Source organism: Mobula hypostoma, chromosome 1, assembly GCF_963921235.1.
Source record: "Mobula hypostoma chromosome 1, sMobHyp1.1, whole genome shotgun sequence".
Taxonomy (NCBI): Eukaryota; Metazoa; Chordata; class Chondrichthyes; order Myliobatiformes; family Myliobatidae; genus Mobula; species Mobula hypostoma.
In genome coordinates, this window is record NC_086097.1 from 212,357,984 (window position 1) to 212,381,677 (window position 23,694).

The 23,694-nt window shown below is 41.7% G+C and overlaps 1 protein-coding gene across 4 annotated transcripts in view; it reads right to left on the reverse strand.

Moving 5' to 3' along the window:
* The window catches only part of tox (thymocyte selection-associated high mobility group box), a 256,894-nt gene that overhangs the window by 7,769 nt on the left and 225,431 nt on the right, over positions 1-23,694 (reverse strand). For all 4 annotated transcript variants that reach the window (XM_063041946.1, XM_063041957.1, XM_063041937.1 and 1 more), the window contains 2 exons: positions 9,714-9,794; positions 7,487-7,891 (listed from right to left, as the gene is read on the reverse strand). In XM_063041946.1, coding sequence (XP_062898016.1) covers positions 7,487-7,891; positions 9,714-9,794 — 486 coding nt within the window. The remainder of the gene's footprint in view (positions 1-7,486; positions 7,892-9,713; positions 9,795-23,694) is intronic.

Below are 23,694 nucleotides of genomic sequence, written 5' to 3' on the forward strand. Positions count from 1 at the left end.
ACAAAATAAATAACATAAAAGATGGCTCATAAAGCTTTCAAAATAAATACTGTATGTAATTCTGGAAAAGATGTTTCTTCCTGATTTTGACACCTTAGCTTGTGATCATCTGCTTTTGCATACTGAATTCATTACTTAGGTGTCAATGCCTTGGCTCTCCCAGTTTGTGGTATGTCTGCAGAGAGCAGCAAAATGAATTGAACATAGTAACTTGCTGCAGCACAATCAAGGCATACAGTCTTTCATAACCATGCCTCTTCAAATAACGTCTCATTTCAACCTCTAGGCTACTCAGTTTGGGACCAATATTCTGATTATTTTTAAGCCTCTAACTTTTCACTTTCTGTCCAATTTATGTCTTTGATCAAGTGAATGGAGTGAAGAATTCTGTAGATGCACCTGAATAAAGGTTAGCAAAACTTTAGGGAAATGTTCTGGCAATGAGGTCTTCTCTGATGCATTGAAGCAGCAGGTTGGGTTAATACAATTAATCCATTCCAATGTATCCTGAATCTTTAATGGCATTATTGTATTGGACTTGCAAATAATAAACTGCTAAGAGACTGTGTGTGTCATCACATAACCTCACTGTTTTGCGAGCGGCAGAATAACGTAGAAGTACAAATAAATGCAGTGTGTGCAATTTAATAACTTAGTCAAAACCAAAATATATTTTGCTCAGCAGAAAAACTGAGACAGAAAGAATTAAGCAAATAAACATACTCCAGTGCAAGACCTCTGTGTGAAATGCAAATGTGACAAATTGATAAAGACACAAGCTCATGTAGAAGTGATATTAAAATGTGATGAGTTCTCAATCTCATCAGATACAAAATATATTTTAACATGAAGCAAAAATAGGGCAAGTCAGTTTATGAGTCACTTTGAGCTGCTTTTTCAAAATTTCTGGTTTTGTGTTCACTGGATAGAGAAAGAACTAGATGAGGACTCTGCTTCTCAGGCTGACACTGATGATGCTTTTGTTGCAGATGGTAAGAGATTTGATGAAAGCAAAGACTGAAGAACTACTTTTAACACATTGTTTAGCTTCCTAATAAAATTTGCCGTTCATCACAGTTTGCCTAAAATGAACAACTCTAGTCATCTACTTAGTAAAACAGAATAAAATATTTGGAGTTTTTGATTTTTTTATAAACATACATAAAGCACAAGTAGGTTAATAAACAATTGAGCTGAATCAACTTTAAGAGAGGAGAAAGGATGAGGTGGAGCGCTTATTGTATTTTTTTTAGCTGTCATTACTATTAATCTTGATAAATATAAATGCAATGGTAGTTAATCTCTGGAACATACATTTGGCTCTGGCTGAAAGAGCAGGCAGCAGGTGGCCGGGTATTTTATTTAACTCTATCTATTCATGTATTGTTCTCCAAATTACTCTCCTTCATTCACTCACAAAGGCACCATCTGCTTCTCTTTTATCTTCAGAGTCTCAACTAACCAAAATTCAGCCTAACACAGCTTTTGTTGGAAGTTCATGTAAAAGAAATACCACCAAAAGAAGACCAAAAATAACAATTCCATAGAAAGCAGAACAACAGAGAAAATATAAAAAGGACATAACTCTACATAGAAACATTACAAATCCAGGAAAACAACAAAAAACTTTACAATTACAGATAATTTTAAAAGGCATTCTATTTACTGGAGGGAAATTTGTTTTTAACCAAATGCACTTGAAGAAGTCACTGAAATCTTAAATATTTTATGTGCTGTAATGAGATGTCCTTCAACAGAAGTGAGATTTCATTCCTCAAAACTACTTTTTAGTTAAATTATGTGAATAAATCCATGCCTGTTTGGTTCTATCTTGAACTCTTGAAAGATCAGAGTTATGGATTTAAATTTGATCATATCTTCTCCTTTTGGACAAGATTACAAATAAAATTGATGTAGTTTCTGCTCAAAGACTCATTCTGACCAAATCAGTTGAAGAGGAATTTTGTGCCAAGTAAACAGCAATGACTGTTCTCTATCAGTCATTCATGAAGTCTGATGAAAGATAAATTGAGCTGAAAAATTAATGCAAAGAAGTCTAATTACACAATGCTGGACACTTTACAGTTTGATCCTGCAGCAACAATTAACAGCTGTTTTTCTCTGATTGGTGGCATCCATGCCTAGAATTCTAAATTTCATTTTCATCTGCTAGACTGGAATCAAAAAGGGGGCCCAATAGAGATTAATTTGGTGTCAGAGGGGACATTTGCTCTGTAATTAGATTTTTGCGTCCTAGCAATTTGCTCTGCTGCTATACTAAGTCTTATGAAGCCTGCAGCAAAACAGAACACTGATCTTCATCTCTGCACTTTACTGTGAACTAATTTCATTTCCTGCCTATCTGAAGAGGTGTTTTCATCAGACATCAGGGTTTTTGTCTTCGTGGCTGATTTATTCATCAATCTCAATGTGATTTTGTTTCTTCTTACAACCTTGAAATTACATCCAAATCCACACACATCTGTTGATTACATGAGAAAATTGAAAATCTGTCTTTGTAATATCATACGAAAATTTTTCCACAAGGTTATACAGCAAGCCGACAGATATTAATGATTTCATTTTTGGAGCTTCTTTTCCTTGCAGTGAACAGAATAACAAGGAGAATTGGTTTATCTGAACAAATATTCCAGCCGTGTGATTTTAATGTCTTTGGATCTGCAGCATTCTTAAGCTTATGTGTAAACCCCTTCGGGATTTTTCTAAATGTTATTCATCATTTGTCAATACATTTTAATAATGATATATGACCTCGAAAGTAAATGCCCTGTATTAAATATTTTGTATAAGATGATTTTGGGCATGTTGACCAACACTCTGCTGTAAAACATTCTTTTTGTGCAACAATAATTATAATGATTGGAAATGGCAGTAGTACTGCAATGGTATTTCAAATGCAATTGTTTTATAAAAGATTTAGTATTTTGAAAGCTTAAATTATTATTCATATAGAAGTATTTGTATCTGTGGAACTAAGCCATTAAGAGTAGACAACTTCAGAACTGATTTACAACTAGGGCTTGGGGAGTCAGAAACAACTTTATCACCCCGAACTGAGTAGGAAAATAAAATTTATCATGGCTCCATGCCACGACCGTCTTCAATGGCTGATGGCAAAATGTATAAATATAGGACTGAGGTGGCACAGGTAAGATTTTGATTCCTCCCACAATTAAATATCTTACTACTTTTCACCACCCGAAGAAGAAATAGATTGCATAGAGGGAGAGAGAGCTTAAAAGAAGTAAGGGGTTAGTTGGCACATTTTGCGTCCCACAGTTCCTGAGACCACATTGGACTGCACATAATTATACAATTGGCAAGATCCAATAAAAAGAAGTTAGGTTTATGTGGAACGGCCAATGTGTGAGTGGGGAATTTGGGCGTTGGCTCATTGAGGCTTTGGCGAGGAGTCGAGGATGTAGGATGTAGGGAGATGTTCCTCATTATCTTTTCTTTCTTTATTATTGCACATTTAGAGCAGTAGGGTGTCAGGTAGGATAGTGGAATGCTCTTCTTGTGGGATGTGGGAAATCAGGAAGACCGCCAGTGTCTCTGATGAATACACCAGCAAAAAGTTCATACAGTTACAGATTCTAACAGACCACGTTAAGGAGTTGAAACTGGAACTAGATGAACTCTGGATCATTTTGGGGACTGAGGGGTTGATAAATAGGTTAAACAGGGAAGTAGTTATACCCACAATGCAGGGCACAGGTAATTGGTGTCAGGAGGGAGAAAGGGAGCAGGCAGCTAGTGCAGAGTACCCTGTGGCCATTCCCCTCAACAACAGGAATATCACCTTTGATAGCGTTGGTGGGGTGGGGAGACCTAGCAGAGGAATGCCACACCAGTCAGGTCTCTGGGGTTGGGGATGTCTTTAAACTAGAGTTGCAGAGCACCAGAGCAGCAAGTGGACTGATTGTGGAGAACGATGTTGTTAACACTACATAGCCAGGAATCAAAAGGTTGAGCATGGTGGCACCAATGTTTTGAGCTGTATACGCTTCAATGCAAGGTGTCTTGTAGGAAAGGTGGATGAGCTTGGGGCATGGATCAGCAAGTGGAATTATGACATTGTAGCTTTTAATGAAACTGGGCTGCTGGAGGAGCAGGACTGGCAGCTCAGAGTTCTGGGGGTTCTGTTGTTTTAAACATGATAAAGCAGGAGAGATTAAAGAGGGAGGGGTGGCAGTACTAGTCAGGGAAAATGTCACAGCAGTGCTCAGACAAGACAGACTGGAGGACTTGTCTAGTGAGGCTTTATGTGTAGTTTGTTGGCTCGTGGCCAAATGGTTAAGGCGTTCGTCTAGTGATTTAAAGGTCGCTAGTTCGAGCCTCAGCTGAGGCAGCGTGTGTGTCCTTGAGCAAGGCACTTAACCACACATTGCTGTGCAACGACACTGGTACCAAGCTGTATGGGTCCTAATGCCCTTCCCTTAGACAACATCAGTGGCGTGGAGAGGGGAGACTTGCAGCATGGGCAACTGCTGGTCTTCCATACAACCTTGCCCAGGCCTGTGCCCTGGAAACCTTCCAAAGCGCAAATCCATGGTCTCATGAGACCAACGGATGCCTATATATGTGTAGAACTGTGGAATAAGAAAGGGATGACCATATTAATGGGATTATATTATAGACCATCCAACACTCTGCAGGATTTAGAGAGGCAAATTTTCAGAGAGATCACAGACTGTCGAAAGGTTGTGATAGCAGGTGACTTAAGCCTGAATGGGAAACAGTTGGTCAAATGTGTTTAGGAAAGTTTCCTTAATCAGTACAAAGAAGTACCAACTCGAGAGAGTGTGACAGTAGATCTCTCATTAGGGAATGAGACAGGGCAGGAAAAGGAAGTTTGTGTAATGGAGCACTTTGCATTTAGTGATAATAATTAGTTTTAAGGTAGTTATGGAAAAAGATAGGTCTGTTCCTTGGGTTGAGATTCTAAATTGGAGAAAAGTGAACTTTGATGGTATCAGAAAGGATATTGCAGGTGTGGATTGGGGCAGGTTGATTTCTGGCAAAGGTGTGCTTGGTGAGTGGGAAGTCTTCAAAGGTGAAATTTTGAGAGCTTGTATGTTCCTGTCAGAATAAATGGCATGGCTAGTAGGTTAAGGGAACCTTGTTTTTTGAGAGATATTAAGGACTGGTTAAGAAAAATGAGTAGGTGCATAGCGGGTATAATTACGGAACAAATGACTTACCTGAGGAGTATAAGAAATGCAGGAGAAAACTTAAGGAGGAAATCAGGAGGCCTAAAGGAAGACATGTGGTAGCTCTAGCAGACAAAGCGAAGGAGAATACCAAGGATTTCTACAGACATGTTAAGAGCAAAAGGATAGCAAGGGACAAAAGTGGTCCTCTGGAAATTCAGAGTGGTGATCTATGCGTGGAACTGAAAGACATAGGAAATTTGTTAAATGGATTTTTGGCACCTGTGTTTACCCAGGAGACAGACACAGAGTCTACAGATGTGAGGCAAAACAGCAGCAAGATCATGGACACAATACACTCCGTTAGCTGTCTTGAGGCAAATTAGGGTGAATATATCCCCAGGACCTGACAAGGACCCTGTAGGAGGCTAGTGCAGAAACCTTAGCCAGGGGTGAGGTGGCAGAAGATTGGAAGGTAGGTAATATTGTCCCATTGTTTATGAAAGGCTCTAAGAATAATCCAGGAGATTATAGGCCAGTGAGCCTGACATCAGTCATGGGAAAGTTATTGGATGATATTCTAAGGAACTGGATATATAAGTATTTGGATAGACAAGGACAGATTAGAGATAGTCGGCTTGGCTTTGTGCGCAGTAGATCGTGCTAACCAATCTCATAGAGTTTTTCGAGGAAGTGACCAGGAAAGTTGATGAAGGCAAGGCAGTGGATGTTGTCTACATGGACTTTAGCAAGGCCTTTGACAAGGTCCTGCATGGGAGATTGGTCAAGGTTCCAATGCTCAGCATTCCAGACGAGGTAGTAAATTGGATTAGACATCGGCTTCATGGGAGAAGCCAGTAGATTATTGCCTCTCTGACTGGAGGCCTAGATAAGCAAATGACACTAAGGTTGGTTGGGTAGTGGACAGCGAGGAAGACTATCAAAGCTTGCAGCGGGATCAGGACCAGGTGTACAAATGGGCTAAAAAATGGCAGATGGAATTTAATGCCGATAAATGAGGAGTTTTGCACTTTGGGAGCACCAACCATAGTTGGTTTCAAAGCTGAGCAATTGGGCACTGAGGAGTGCAATAGAACAGAGGGATCTGAGAATGCAGATCCATAATTCCTTGAAAGTGGCATCAGAGGTACTTAGATTATGGTCATAAAGAAAGTTTTTGGAATATTAGCCCTCATAAATAAATGTATTGAATACAGGAGTTGGGATGCTTTATTGAAATTCTATAAGACATTTGTGAGATCTAATTTGAAGTACTGTGTTCAGTTTTGATCACCTACCTATAGGAAAGATGTAAATAAGATTGAAAGAGTGCAGAGAAAATTTACAAGGATGCTGCTGGGAATTGAGGATCTGAATAATTGGGAAAAATTGAATAGGTTAAGGCTTTATTCCTTAGAATGTAGAAGATTGAGAGGAGATTTGATAGAGGTATAAGGTCAAAATTACGATAGACAGGGTAAATGCAAGCAGGCTTTTTCCACTGAGATTGAGTGAGAATACAACTAGAGGTCATGGGTTAAGTGTGAAAGGTGGAATGTTTAAGGGCAACGTCTTTACTCAGAGAATGGCGAGAGTGTGGAATGAGCTGTCAGCAGCGGGGGGAGCCGTGGGAAAGGTGGTGGAGAAGTAGTGCCAAGGGTGGGTGGTGGAGCATGTGCAGACACACCTAGCCCTGAGACACCATGTTAGGTAAGTTGATTCCAAACAATTGGTTTATTGATTGCACAGAATATCTCTCTGGTGCTTCCCACTCCCTCCTCTATCACCCCCCTTTCCTAACCATGTTTCCCCTCTCCCTGCCCCCTTCCCACTCTCAAGTCCACAAAAGAGACCCATATCAAAATCAGGTTTATCATCACTGACATATGTTTTTACTTTGTGGAAACAGTACAGTGTAATATGTAAAATTACTACAGTAGTGTGTGAAAATCTCAAGCACCTAGCTATATACAGTACATATGCCTAAGACTTTTGCACAGTATTATATCACTAAATCATTGATGACAATGATTGTTCTTGAATTAAGTTGGTTAGCAGGTTGATAATTCTGTTTTTTTTCCTCACTCTACCTTCCAGCCATTAGAAAACTCCACTACTTTATTCTCCGTCATTTGTCTGTCTCCAAACTGGTGAAAGCTACTCAATAAATATTGAGACAATTTAGCAAGTACAGTCTACAATCTACTAGTTAAAACTCAGGAAACTGATTATCTCACCATCTCACCATTTGATTTACATCTGAAATACAAAAGTCCTTATTTACTTACTGCTGACAGTTACGTTGCACTGACCTGCTGCATTGGTGGTGAATGCAGAGGAGGTTGAACCTGCATTGGTAGCTGGTGATTTCCTATTTGCTGAGACATAACAGAGGTCTGTTGTTGGTGAAGCTGGTGCTGCTGCATTGATAGCTGGTGCAGTGGTGGGCTGATCTGAAGAGATGGAGGTGGAGAGATGGTCATATTTGCTACAGAAACAGTCACTGGCATCTGACCATTGGGTTTGGGAGCAATGCTCCGTGACAAACTGGGATGCATGGTGGATATGTGAGGGTTCATACCAGACTGTTGATGATAGGCACCTGAACCAAGGTACATTGGAGATGGAGCTTGTGAATGACCAGAAAACACAGGCTGCTTTGAATTCATTATCTGAGAAGCCTGGGATGTCTTTGTATCAATAGGCTCACTGTAACTCTGCAGACAAAAATACCAAGAATGGTTAACCATTGCCTAGAAATATCAAAAAAAATACAATTTAACATTTTCATAGAATCAAGGGAAATATACGCACAGAAGGATGCTTTTTAGCTCACTGGGTCCATGCCAGTTTAAAACTGTTAATCTACCCATTTCCACGTTCTAGCACTGGGCCTTGCAAATTACAATTTGTCCAATACACATCTACGTATTTCTAAATATGATGCAGTTTTTTGCCACTGCCACTCTCTCTGGCAGTAAGTTCCAAATCTCTTCCAAATCCTTGATGAAAAATCCTTTCTTCTAATCCTTCAATCGATTTTTAAAAATCTATTCCCCATGATTTTGACACCTAAGGGAGTTAGGGCCTTTGCCTCTTATCCTATTTACATCGCTAGATTTTGATTTTCAGAGTTATATAGAAATATACTTTAAAATTATTTTAAAGCACAATGGATCAATTCCATAATGTTTTACATGTTACTGCTAGATTAAAAATAATCAACATGATTCAGAAGTAACATTCTTGAATATATCTCACATGATTTCAACATATTATTAGTTTCAATTTTGAGCCATTTTCCATTAAAGGCTTTTTTTTTTGCAAGTTATGTCCTTGCAAATAAATGATCAACCAATGATACTAGACAAAATCCAGAGGTTTTGCCAGTTGCATATTTTAAAGCCAAAGACTTAAAAACAAAAACACAAATATACACAGGAATATTCCAAACAAAACATTTACTAAAAAACCAGAACTTAGAACTATAAGCCATGATAAACTATACTTTGCAAAAATACATTATTTCCCTAATTCTAAACACACAGAGAAATAAGAACTTGATATTTCCTGAAATGGAAACATAACAACTAGAGTGACATAACAGTGATAGTGTGGAGGGTTGTTGTAGTTTGCAACAGAACATTGACAGGATACAGAGCTGGGCTGAGAAGTGACAGAAGGAGTTCAACCCAGAAATGTGTGAAGTGATTCACTTGGAATGTTGAATGTGAAGACAGAATATAGGGTTAATTGCAGGATTCTTGGCAGTGTGGTGGAATAGTGGGATCTTGGGGGTTACATCCAAAGAGCCATCAAATTCCCATGCAGGTTGATAGGTTGATTAAGAAGGTGGATTGTGTGTTGGCCTTCATTAACGAAGGGATTGAGTGCAAGGGCCAGGAGATAACGTTGCCTCTCTATAAAGTCCTGGTTGGACCAACATTGGAATATTTTGCTCAGTTCCGGTTGCCCTGTTATAGGGAGGATGTAGAAGATTTAGAGATGGTGTAGAGGAGATTTAACAGGATGTTGCCTTGATTATAGAACATGGTTTATCTCTTTGGAAGGGAAGGAGGTAACTTGGTAGAGGTGTACAAGATGATAAGAGGCATAGATTGAGTGGATAGCCAGAGAATTTTTCCCAGGATAGATATGGCTAATATTGGGGGCATAATTTTAAGGTAATTGGAGCAAAGTAGAGGGGGGATGACAAAGCCAAGTTTTTTTCTACACAGAGATTGGTTGGGGCATAGAATGCCCTGCTAGGGGAGGTGGTAGAGGCAGATACATTAGGGTCATTAAAGAAACTCTGAGATAGGTACAGGGATGATAGAAAAATGGAAGGCTATGTAGGAGGGAGGAGTTAGACAGATCTTAGAGTGAGTTAAAATGTTAGCACACATTGTGGGCCAAAGGGCCTGAACTATGATACAGAGTTTTATGTTCTATAAAACGTAAGCAGACTTTTGGATGCCATGTAGGGCAAGGGGAAAGAAAAATACTTGAAAGAATGACAGTGATGTTACAGCACATTACCTTGGAAACCAGACTAGCTCTGTAAGCAGCTAACTGCTTGAGATACTCCTTTTTGGCAGCTTCAGTCTTCTTCTTGTACACCTGTAAAAGACAATATAAAGGACTATTAGCAGATGAAAGCATTAGCTGGCTACAGTACAAATTCAACAAATTTATCTTTCTAGCAGTAAACCCTAGAAGTGTCAAATTAGATTAGCAAACCTGTAATTTTTAATGAAGTCTTTGAAATACCAGCTAGTGAATTTATATCATACACTTTCCTCTTGAGTTTTCTTATTTTTCAAAATTGTTAAAAGGAATAATCTTTGAATACTGTTATCCAATAAGTAAATGACTATAATTTGTCAGAAAAAATAACCTGTTGAAAAGAAATTTTATTCTTCACATATTAAGTTATACCTGACAACAGCAATCTGAATTTGTTAATGCCTTTGGCAAAGTAAAATGTCAGAAGGTATTTCACAAGAGCACAATCAGACAAAATTTGACATACGTAGTCAAATCAGAGTTATTAGAACAGCAGTACAAAAGCTTGGTGAAAGAGGAGGCTTTAAGAAACATTTAAAGCAGAAAAGTGATTCAAGGAAAGACTTCCAAATCTTATGGTCTTTGCTGATGAAAAGAATTAAGACCAGGGCAGCAATTAATATCAGCTGACATACAAACTCTCTGGATCGGAGGGTTTTAGAAACATAGAACATAGAAACATAGAAAACCTACAGCACAATACAGGCCCTTCAGCCCACAATGCTATGCTGAACATGTACTTACTTTAGAAATTACCCAGGGTTACCCATAGCCCTCTATTTTTCTAAGCTCCATGTACTTATCCAAGTCTCTTAAAAGACCCTATTGTATCCGCTTCCACCCCCGATGCCGGCAGCCCATTCCACGCACTCACCACTCTCTGTGTAAAAAAAACTTACCCTGACATCGCCTCTGTAACTACTTCCAAGCACCTTAAACCTGTGCCCTGTCATGTTAACCATTTCAGCCTTGGGAAAAAGCCTCTGACTATCTACATGACCAATGCCTCTCATCATCTTATACACCTCTATCAGGTCACCTCTTATCCTCCATCGCTCCAAGGAGAAAAGGCCAAGTTTACTCAACCTATTCTCAAAAGCCATGCTCCTCAATCCAGGGAACATTCTTGTAAATCTGCTCTGCACCATTTCTATAGTTTCCACAGCCTTCCTGAAGTGAGGTGACCAGATCTGAGCACAGTATTCCAAGTGGGGTCTGACCAGGGTCCTATATAGATGTAGTTTTAGGGACTTCTGGGTCTGGCTTCCTCCTGTCCTTTTTTTCTTTATATTTTCTCTATATTTATAGCCATCCAAATTGCGTACTGTCAGTCTGGGTGGACTATAAATATGGAGAAAAAATAAAAAAATAATTGCTTAACGTCAGTAAAGAATTGAAAAATTTAAAAAAATCTGCAGATACCAGAAATCTACAATAAAAACTGGAAATATTGGAAATATTGAGCATGATGCTGCCTAATTCATTGAGTGTTTCCAGCACTTTTTGTTTTTATATCTGACTGAAGAGTTGAATGCATTGATGGATGTGAGGTCACATACAGATGACATCAGGTAAGGATGGCACATTGCCTTCCCTGAAAGACAATAATGAACCAAGAGGAAGATTAATGACAATTCAGTAGTTTTGTGATTACTGTCATTTATTTTAATTTTAATTCCGATTGCTTTTGATTACTTGAGTATAACTACTACAGCAGATACAGTATGGTGGAAATCAAAATTACACAACTACTTGTAGATCAATGGTCCAGACCAGTGATTGCTTATCTAGGTACATGACCTCTTTGTTGTTTGTCACTTGAATGTTGTTGTTTAAAGGTGGACAAATATTGTAATTGGTGCTTTTTTATATAGCTAGTTCTGAGTTGTGTTAGGAAAACATTTAACTTGAATTAATTGTACAGGCCAACACCAAATACAATCTATATTTCACTAATTTAGGAGAAGCATTAATTTGGGTGAATGTTGTTTGATTGATTAATTTGAGCACATCTACAAAGAGTGCTGGCTCAAGAAAGCAACATTCATCATCAAAGACCCTCACCACTCAGTCATGCTTTCTTCTAGCTGCTGCCACCAGGAAGCGGGTATAATAGCCTTAGGTCCCTCAACACCAGGTTTAGGAACAGTTATTACCTTTCAACCATCAGGCTCCTGAACCAGAGTGGTCAATTTCACTCTCCCCAGTACTGATTCCACCACCTATGAAAGGACACTGCAATTCATGTTATCAATATTATTTATTTCTTATTTGTTATTATTATTTAGTTTTCTTTTTGTATTTGAACAGTTTGTCATCTTTTGCACATTGGTTGTTCATCCATATTTGTTTGTGAGTAATTCTTCATTGATTCTATTGTGTTTTTTTTGTATCTATTGCGAATGCCACAAGCAATTTGAAGTCAGAGAGTCATAGAGGCAGAGAGGCAGAGAGTGGCAACATAGAAACAAACACCTCATTCCATTGAGCCCACACACCAGCCCATCAGCCCATTTCCAAGAAGAGTTCAGCTTTCTTTTCTATGTTTACTGTACATTGTTGGCTCTATTCTTCTCAGTACAATTTTTTCCTGAAGTACAGTGCTCTGCAAAGGTCATAGGCACACATATATTCCTAGGGTGCCTAAGACTTTTGCACAGTATTGTATTTGTCAAAGTGGAGCACGGAATGAGTTTCTAAATCTGGCGGCAGCAAAGGATGTTGGGAATGGCGAGTGCGAAGAGCCGCAGGAGCGTTGTGGGACAGGTGGCAGGGGCAGAGGCTGGTGTGGGTGCAAACGTACCCAGCCCTGAGACACAAGCCAAGTTAATTTGACTGCAAACAAGTGCTTTATTGAACATTACAGGATGTCTCTCTGGTGTTTCTCACTCCCTCCTCCTTCCATCCCCTTTTCTCAACCATGATTTCCCTCACCCCAACCCTCCCCTCTCCACTGACACCCCCAGCCTCCCCCCTCCCCCCTCTGATCCCAGCTCTCAAGATTCCAGCCTTGAACTCCAGGCCGGGTCTTTATGTGCCGCTGTTGTGACTCCCGTCTCCCCTTCCCCCACCAATACTCTGCAATCCCGTCTCCCTCAGATCCCACCGTCAGCTCCTGGGCCCTCAGAGGCTCCATCTTCCTCTCACCCCAACCCTCCCCTCTCCATTGACACACCCAGCCTCCCCCCTCCCCTCTCTGATCCCAGCTCTCATCCGTGCCGGGTCTTTACCATCCCCTCCGACCTTCAACTGTCGGAGGCAGAACGCTCTGTTCTCAGTAAGGGCCTCACCTTTGTCCCCCTTCGCCCACACCTCAGTGAGTTCCGTGTTCGCCATGATGCGGAACTTTTCTTCCGCCGTCTCCGTCTCCGAGCCTACTTCTTCGGCAAGGACTCTTCCACTCCCACCGATGACCCCTTCTCCCGTCTTCAACCCTCCTCTTCTTCATGGACACCCCGCTCTGGTCTTCTGCCTGCTCTGGATCTCTTTATTGCCAACTGCCGAAGGGACATCAACCGTCTCGACTTCACCGCACCTTGTCCCCATTCCAACCTCACTCCTTCGGAACGCTCTGCTCTCCACTCCCTCCACACTAATCCTAACCTTATTATTAAACCCGCTGATAAGGGGGGTGCTGTTGTAGTCTGGCGTACTGACCTCTACCTTGCTGAGGCACAGCGACAACTCGCGGATACCTCCTCTTATTTACCCCTCGATCGTGACCCCACTAAGGAGCACCAGGCCATTGTCTCCCACACTATCACCGACTTTATCCGCTCAGGGGATCTCCCATCCACTGCTACCAACCTTATAGTTCCCACACCCCGCACTTCCCGATTCTACCTCCTACCCAAGATCCACAAACCTGCCTGTCCTGGCCGACCTATTGTCTCAGCTTGCTCCTGCCCCACCGAACTCGTTTCTGCATACCTCGACACTGTTTTATCACCCCTTATTCAATCCCTTCCCACCTATGTTCGTGACACTTCTCACGCTCTTAAACTTTTCGATGATTTTAAGTTCCCTGGCCCCCACCGCTTTATTTTCACCATGGATGTCCAGTCCTTATATACTTCCATCCCCCATCAGGAAGGTCTCAAAGCTCTACGCTTCTTTTTGGATTCCAGACCTAATCAGTTCCCCTCTACCACCACTCTGCTCCGTCTAGCGGAATTAGTCCTTACTCTTAATAATTTCTCCTTCTGCTCCTCCCATTTCCTCCAAACTAAAGGTGTAGCTATGGGCACCCGTATGGGTCCTAGCTATCCCTGCCTTTTTGTTGGGTTTGTGGAACAATCTATGTTCCGTGCCTATTCTGGTATCTGTCCCCCACTTTTCCTTCGCTACATCGATGACTGCATTGGCGCTGCTTCCTGCACGCATGCAGAACTTGTTGACTTTAATAACTTTGCCTCCAACTTTCACCCTGCCCTCAAGTTTACCTGGTCCATTTCTGACACCTCCCTCCCCTTTCTAGATCTTTCTGTCTCTGTCTCTGGAGACAGCTTATCCACTGATGTCTACTATAAGCCTACTGACTCTCACAGCTATCTGGACTATTCCTCTTCTCACCCTGTCTCTTGCAAAAACGCCATCCCCTTCTCGCAATTCCTCCGTCTCCGCCGCATCTGCTCTCAGGATGAGGCTTTTCATTCTAGGACGAGGGAGATGTCTTCATTTTTTAAAGAAAGGGGCTTCCCTTCCTCCACTATCAACTCTGCTCTTAAACGCATCTCCCCCATTTCACGTACATCTGCTCTCACTCCATCCTCCCACCACCCCACTAGGAATAGGGTTCCCCTGGTCCTCACCTACCACCCCACCAGCCTCCGGGTCCAACATATTATTCTCCGTAACTTCCGCCACCTCCAACGGGATCCCACCACTAAGCACATCTTTCCCTCCCCCCCTCTCTCTGCATTCCGCAGGGATCGCTCCCTACACAACTCCCTTGTCCATTCGTCCCCCCCATCCCTCCCCGCTGATCTCCCTCCTGGCACTTATCCGTGTAAGCGGAACAAGTGCTACACATGCCCTTACACTTCCTCCCTTACCACCATTCAGGGCCCCAAACAGTCCTTCCAGGTGAGGCATCACTTCACCTGTGATTCGACTGGGGTGATATACTGCGTCCGGTACTCCCGATGTGGCCTTTTATATATTGGTGAGACCCGACGCAGACTGGGAGACCGCTTTGCTGAACATCTACGCTCTGTCCGCCAGAGAAAGCAGGATCTCCCAGTGGCCACACATTTTAATTCCACATCCCATTCCCATTCTGACATGTCTATCCACGGCCTCCTCTACTGTAAAGATGAAGCCACACTCAGGTTGGAGGAACAACACCTTATATTCCGTCTGGGTAGCCTCCAACCTGATGGCATGAACATTGACTTCTCTAACTTCCGCTAGGCCCCACCTCCCCCTCGTACCCCATCTGTTACTCATTTTTATGCACACATTCTTTCTCTCACTCTCCTTTTTCTCCCTCTGTCCCTCTGAATATACCTCTTGCCCATCTTCTGGGTCACCCCCCCCCTTGTCTTTCTTCCCGGACCTCCTGTCCCATGATCCTCTCGTATCCCCTTTTGCCTATCACCTGTCCAGCTCTCGGCTCTATCCCTCCCCCTCCTGTCTTCTCCTATCATTTTGCATCTCCCCCTCCCCCTCCAGCTTTCAAATCCCTTACTCACTCTTCCTTCAGTTAGTCCTGACGAAGGGTCTCGGCCTGAAACATCGACTGCGCCTCTTCCTATAGATGCTGCTTGGCCTGCTGCGTTCACCAGCAACTTTGATGTATGTTGCTTTCCCTCTCCCTGTCCCTTTCTACACTCAGTCTACAATAGAGGCGCATATCAGAATCAGGATTATCATCAGTCATGTATGTCATGATATTTTTTGGCAGTACAGTGCAATATATGAAATTACTACAGTACTGTACAAAAATCTTAGGCACCCTATGTATATTTGTGCCTATAACCTTTGCACAGTACTGTATTTTAGAAAAAGAATTGTACAGAGAAGGATAGACCCAACAATGTACAGTAAGCTTAGAGAAGAAAGCTGAGCTCCTGCTGGAAATGGGCTGATGGGCTGCACTTTTGCACACTACTTCGTCTATGCAGCTTGTTCTCAACTTGTTCTCCATAAACTCCTAATCTCATCCTCGTCTTGTTTTTTTTTGTTTTTTTTGTGTGCATTGATGAATGCCATGAGGCATTTTTATATTAAAATTGTAATTCTGCTTATAATGTAGCTATGGCTTGTACGTCCCACAGCGTTACCTATCTTCTTCCAAGATATGAACATACAATAAGAGATCCACTGAATATGGCCCTTTTGGCTAAAGGGATCGGGGGTATGGAGGGAAGGCTGGTACAGGGTTCTGAGTTGGATGATCAGCCATGATCATACTGAATGGCAGTGCAGGTTCGAAGGGCCGAATGGCCTACTCCTGCACCTATTTTCTATGTTTCTATGTTTTCTCAGTATCAGTCTTGAGCTTGCTCAGCAACAGAGCACACACAGAGGCCAACAGGTGGAGAGAGCATAGTACTTTATCAATACTGAAGGGCTCTCGAGAGTGCAAAATCCAAAGTTCAGAGGTGAAAGTAAATTTATTATCAAGGTACATAAATGTCAGCATATACAACCCTGAGATTCATTTTCTTGCAGACATATTCAATAAATCCACAACAGAAAAACAACCATAATAGAATCAATGAATGAATGCGTCAACTGGGTTTTGCCTGTGATGGACTGGGCCGTACCAACTACTTCTTGTAGGATTTTCAGTTCAAAGGCATTGATGTTTCATACGAGGCTGTGATGCAGCCAGTCAAATACTCTCCACCACACATCTACGAAAGTTTCTGGAAGTTTCAGATGTCATGCTGAATCTTCTCAACCTCCTAAGGAAGGAGAGGTGCTGCCATGATTTCTTTGTAATTGCACTTACTTGCTGGCCCCGTGACAGTTCCCCTGAAATATTAACACTGAGGAGTTTAAAGTTGCTGACCCTCTCCTTTGGTCCTCCAATGAGGACTGGCTCATGGACCTGTAGTTTCCTCCTCCTGAAATCAATAATCAGCTCCTTGGTCTTGCTGACATTTTCACAATTGCACAAGGAGGTATTTAGGCCAAGGTCTTGAAGCATATTGATTAGTTATGATAGTATTGAAAGCTGAGCTGCAGTCAATAAAGACCATACTGATGTATGTACCTTTGCTGTTCAGATGTTCCAGTGTTGATTGATTAGCCAATGAGCCAGCAACTGCTGTTGCCCTGTTGCGCTGATAGGCAAACTAGAGCATATCCAAATCATTTTTCAGGCAGGAGTTGATATGTTTCATCACAAACCTGTTAAAACACTTCACCACAGTGGACATCGGTGCTCCTTGGCAATGGGCGTTGAGGCAGGTTACCCCATGCTTCTCGGGCACCAGTATGATTTGAAGCTAGCCTGAAGCAGCTGGGTAGCTCACACTGCTGAAGTGAGAGGTTAAAGATATTGGTGTACACTGCAGCCAGTTGATCAGAATAGGTCTTTTATGCTTGGCCAGATATGCCATTTGTGCTGGATGCTTTTCGTGTGTTCACCCACTGAAGGAAGCTTGCATGTCGACCTGAGAGACTGAAATCACAGGATCACTGGGGTTTTGGTAGTTTGTGTTGATTACTCCATGTTTTGACTTTCAAAGCAAACATAGAAGGCATTGAGCTCATCTGGAAGCAAAGCCCTGTTGTCCCCTATGTTGCCTGATTTTACTTTATAAGAGGCGATAGTATTCAAGCCCTGTCACTACTGTCGAGCATCCTTCACTATTCAGGTTTAGTCTGGAATTTCCACCACCCATAAGATGGCTTTCTGGATATCATACCTGGACCTCTTGAAACTTTCTTCATTGTCAGACTTGAATGCCTCTGATCTGCCCTCAGCAGACTGTGGATCTCATGGTTCACCTAGGGCTTCTGGTTGGGGAATGACACTGAATGATTTTGTGGGGACACACTCGTCTACAACGTTTGTATGAAGTCCATGACAGCTATGGTCTATCATTCTGATACACAGAAGAGTTCTTGAACATGGCCTAATCCATGGTCTCAAAGCAATCCCATAGTTGCTGGTCTTCCTCCTGTGAACACCTTTTTATTGTCCTTATCTCTGGAGCCTTGCTCTTTAGCCTCTGCCTGAAAGCAGGTAGGAGATGGACAATTAAGGGATCAGATTTCCCAAAATGTGTTCTGGCCATGGAATGGAAAGCATACCTTATCTTTGTATACCAGTGATCTAGCCTGATGCTACACGTGACTGTGCCACTGATAGTTTGTACTTCGTTTTCCTGAGATCACAAGTCACTTTAACATAATGTTAAAACTGAAAGGGATTCTACAGCTTCATTCTGGGCATGGACAGGGAGTCAGGACATACTTGACAGCATAGCAACTTTTTGCTCTGTGGAGCAAGAACGGTCCCTCAGAAATATGAGTAAGCATAAGCTGGGCTGCTGACAATAGCAAAGACCCCCTGGAGAAGGCCACCCTGAGCCATCATGGAGGAAGTCTGCGAAAGGTAGTGCTTGGGTGACAGTCGATGTGGTTGATTCGTCCAGGATGGTAATGAACCTCCGGAATTTTGTTGGAGCTGCTCTCTTTCCAGCAAGTGGAAAGCTATTCAAATGTATTTCTGATGTATAGTAAGCACTATGGGGAGTCAGGCAATGATTTGCTAGCCACAGAATCCAGATTCTCTCCTGTTTGAGTAAGCACTATATTTATGTGGTTGACCCAGCTGATTTTTTGATCATAATGACCACCCAGAGGTTGACGATGAGAAGCTGGGGAAGCTGAATCCACTGAGATCCCAGGAAAAATTGTTAATTATTCTTTCAGAGCAAATGTTACTTGTCATTCCAGACCTTGCTGCATTTGGGCATAAACTACTTCATCATTTCAGGAATTGTGAATGTAATTAACAGGTCAATCATCATTGAAGGCACCCTCAAATGGTTTAGAATACAAGAGCAGGGATGTGATGTTGAGGCTTTATAAGGCACTGGTGCGGCTTCACCTTGAGTATTGTCTACAGTTTTGGGTCCCTCATCTTAGAAGAGATGCACTGGCATTGGAGAGGGTCCCAAGGAGGTCACAAGGAAGATTCCAGGAGTGAAAGGGTTATCACACGAGGGAAGTTTGATGGCTCTGGGTCTGTACTCACTGGAATCTAGAAGGATGAGGGGGGGATCTCATTGAAACCTTTTGAATGTTGAAAGGCCTAGACAGAGGAGATGTGGAAAGGGTATTTCCCATGGTGGGAGAGTCTAAGACAAAGAGGGCACAGCCTCAGGATAGAGGGGCATCCATTCAAAACAGAGGTACAGAGAAATTGCTTTAGCCAGAGGGTAGTGAATTTGTGGAATTTGTTGCCACCTGTAGCTGTGGAGGCCAGGTCATTGGGTGTAGTTAAGGCAGAGATTGATAGGTTCTTGATTGGACATGGCATCTAAGGTTATGGGGAGAAGGCCAGGAAATGGAGTTGAGGAGGAGAAAAAAAAGGATCAGTTATGATTGAATGGCGGAGCAGACTCAATGGGCCAAATGGCCTAATTCTGCACCTATGTCATATGGTCCTATGATAGGAGTATGATTATTAAAGAAGCAATTAAAAATGGTTAGGTCAAATTCATTGCTATTAGGAACGGCTGCAGCAATGTTCTTGGGATAAGGTGAAAGGCATCCAGCAAACAATTTGCCGCTCTAACACACTATTTTTGTTATTACGTGGCAGGACTCCAACAAGCGTGGAGATTTCCCATTAATTTCAGTTTTACCGGTCTTGTTTGATATCACATTTAATCAGGTGCTGTATTGACTCTTTCATAATCTCAGGAATTCAGCTCTTTGTCTATGTTAAGTGATAGTACAGTCTGGAGCTGATTTCTGTTGATGAAATCCGCTGTGTGTATGGATTAACAGTTCAGTAGTAAGTATCACTTCATAGCATAGTTGACAAAACCTTCCAGCACTCTGTTGTTAGCTGAGCATTAGCCAGTGGGGCAGTTATGGGCTGGAGTGGATTCAGACTTTGTGGAAAATGGCCACTTTGGCAGATATATGTCAATATTGCAGCTGCACTGGAGCGTCTGCACCCTGTAGGCTTCAACATTTCTTGGTATCGTATGGAGAGAATTGGACTAATCGAATAATGATTCTGTTATAGTGGGAACTGGGGGCAGGTCAAAGTATATCAAGCACCTCGCTCTTCTGGATGAAGATAGCTTTGGTTATTTTGGAACATCCATTCACTTCTGGTATTTGAAGACCCATTCATTTCTAGTGTTTGATAACTCCTTTGAGGTAATTTGATTTCTTATGGCACTCCATGCAAATTTTTGGAGCTTGACTCCTGATATTAATCTCCACGTCAATTTTTTCCCATTATATTCTAAGCATTTGTCTCTCTTTAGAAAGGGGATATTCTTTCTAATTTGAAACTTCCATACCAAGCCTGCAATGTAGTACTTAAGAATTTTAGAACCTGTTCTCTTGCATCAGTCTTCAAAGATTTCACGCATACTTTGGTTATAAATCATTTCCCGAAAGCTGGTCAAGTCAAAATAGGTTTCCTCTTTAAATAGAGAAGATTTGCTTTAAATTATGCTCAGTAACTCACGTTACTGGATCTCTGCTGAAGTGGACAATGTAAATTATGATTAGAGCCAGCAAGTGACTGTAATCATATTGAAAATGATGGGTTACCTGTATTCCAAGGTACAGAATAGATTAATTCCATATTGTAATACCTGCATGTTTTTTCAACAAATGTTGGGTTTATTCAGAAATGAGCCATTGACTCCGCTTGGACAGCAAGAATAATATAAAGAAATGATGCCAGGCAAAGGGGCTCCAGCTAGGCAGGCAAGAGGACCAGAAGGCCAGAACACACGCAGTAACAATGACAGCTTCTTGCCATCAGAGTAAGTAGTCTGTAACCTTTTCCTTTGCAGAAATGGGTTCTTCAACGTCTGAGACAAAGCAACAACTGAATCTGAGATTAGATCACATAGTAAAGAGTTTTAAATTGAATTTATGCAAGGAGTGATCAAAATATTATACCGTTCGCTCTCTACTTATCAAAAATATTGCTTTAGCTGCACCAAACAGCATTCTGCAAAAGCATTGTTCTTGCTCATAAAACCACAGCATTGTAATGTGCTTGGAGCCACTGTTGAAATGAGTAGGAAACTATCAGTCAAGAGTACTATTCTAATTGAGAAATTAAAGTGAGCATTGTTTTAGCATAAACTTACATGGCATTAGGTGGTGTGAAGGTGGTTGGGTAGAGACAGTAGGACATGGTTTGCTGTAGAGCCATTTTCATGCATTAGGCAACCTCCATATTGAAACCCACTTAGCTATGTAACATGCAGATGATCCTTAAATGACTGATAATCAGAAGAATTTTCCTGCTAACAGCATTAGTAAAGTGCTCTTAGTAAGAAAAGCAGCTCTTCAGTATTTGAGAGGAGAATTAATTCCTTTCCTCAGACAGAGTGGGTGTAGAGTTAAAATTTAGCAGCCCGATTCCACACTGTTATTCCAAACACAAGAAATTCTGCAAATGCTGGAAATCAGGTCGACACACACAACATGCTGAAGGAACTCACCGGGCTAGGCAGCATCTATGGGAAAAGGTAAACAGTCAACGTTTTAGGCTGAGACCCTTCATTCTGATGAAGGGACTCGGCCTGTAATATCACCTGCTTACTCTTTTCCATGGATGCTGCCTGGCCTGCTGAGTTCCTCCAGCACTTTGTGTGTGTTGCTCCCCGTCTCACTATTACTCCCAGGGCTTGCGCAAATGTTGTAATTATAATGTCCTATTGGACACAGGGTGTGCGGTACATGTTTTATCAAATAAAACTTAATTGGTGACAGGAAGAGGACTAAAAAGATATATTAAATTATTTTAGTGGGGATAGAGGTGTGAAACAAGGTGGGTCTCTGGCCCTGGCTAAATTCCTGACTGAGCCATTTACCAATCCCTCCTACATTTCTGTATGTCGGATACCTGAAATCTTCTAGTCCTGAAGTTGGTGAGCTGCAATGGAAACCTCCAGGAGACATGCAATTCACCAGATGTGTGTTAATGAAATTGAGCACCTGAAATGATATAGTCCTCCCATAGGAGGAATTGGGCAGTCATTTCATTCACTACGCAAGCCAATCCTGATGGTTCAATTATTCCTGCAGCTAATTCTGATAACAATGTTAAAAATTCACCTTCAATAATGATGCAAAACTAGTACAAGCAGATTAACTAACAAGAGAAAATCTGGAGATGCTGGATACAAAATGCAGGTGGAACTCAGCAGACCAGGTAGCACCTATGTAAAAGAGTACAGTCGATGTTTCAGGCCAAGATCCTTCATCAGAACTGGAGAAAACGGATAAGAATGTGGGGGGAGGGGAGGAGAGGAAGAAGTACAAGATAGTAGGTGATAGGTGAAATGGGGGTGGAGGTGAAGTAAAGTGCTGGGAAGTCAATTGATGATAGAGATAAAAGGCTGGAGAAAGGGGTATCTGATAGGAGAGAACAGAAGCTTGGAAACCATGTGGTACAAGATGGCAGCGAGGACATGGTGAAGACAGGCTGCCCTCTAACTCTTCGACCATGTGCTCCCCCAGACCAGCTACCACAGCCACATATCCTTCCTAGGAACATGTCTTTGCTGCCCATCTTGTACCACATGGTTTTCAGATCCATTTTCAAGCTTTTATCCTCTCCTCTCATATTCCCCTTTCTCCAGCCTTTTGTCTTTTTCACCAGTCGACTTCACAGCTCTTTAGTTCACCCGTCCCCCCTCCTGGTTTCACCTATCACTTACTACCGTGCATTTTTACTCCACTCCCCCCACCTTCTTCCTCAGACTTCTCATCGTTTTTCTTCAGTTCTGATGAAGGGTTTTGGCCTGAAAGGTCGACTGTTTACTCTTTTCCATAGATGCTGCCTGGCCTGCTGAGTTCCTCCAGCATTTTGTGTGGTGTTGCAAGCAGATTAACTGCTCGTTATACTGTACACCCCACAACAGATGAGTAATCAAACAGGTGAGTATTGGACAGATTCCCATATATTCCCTTCTACAAGGTAAATTTTACACCTAATGGCTGATTAATTTTTCTGAGATTGCATTCAAAATATTCTTTTAAGATGCCACCAGATTTGAAATTTTAAGTCTATTATCAAATGTTGTATAAACAATAACAGTGATTACCAGTGTCACTTTCGCTTTTTAGTCCAATAAAATAAATTTAATCACTGATGGACATTTAGTGCTGGTGCTGATGTGAAGTGCTTATGAAACAAAATGGCTCAACATCACCACAGTACTTTGCTTTTGTGGATGAACATGGATTTCGTCCATTTATGGTACCTGAATACACAAGCTCAATGTGTAATGGCCATATGTTTTCAATATTAAGTGTGATTAGTTGAATCACAGAAAACATAATTCTTTAAAACACTTGCAGTATATGGATGTTAAAATATATTGCAGTAATCATATATCTGATCTCAAGTAAAGCGAGTCGGTAGAAATAAAATGAGAAAGCTGTGATCCCTTGTCTGTCTGCTGTCTGAGCACCGATGAAGAGTAAATGATTTGATTGACTTGACTGGACATAATATTAATGGAATTACTGACAGCACAGAGAAAAAGACATTGGTTTCTGGGCTCAAAGGATTTGTCAGCTGCCTCAGAAGCATGATTCTAGCTCTTCACAATCTTGCTGCTCCTAATTCAGCAGGACAGGCACATAATTAAAGCAAATTAACTATTTACAAATGCCACTAGTACCAGGGGAAGGACAACATCAGCAGGAAGAATAAGTGGGAAATTAAATTCTTCTCACTCTGTCAGCTCTGCCCTCATATAGCATATTAGCGGTAATTTCG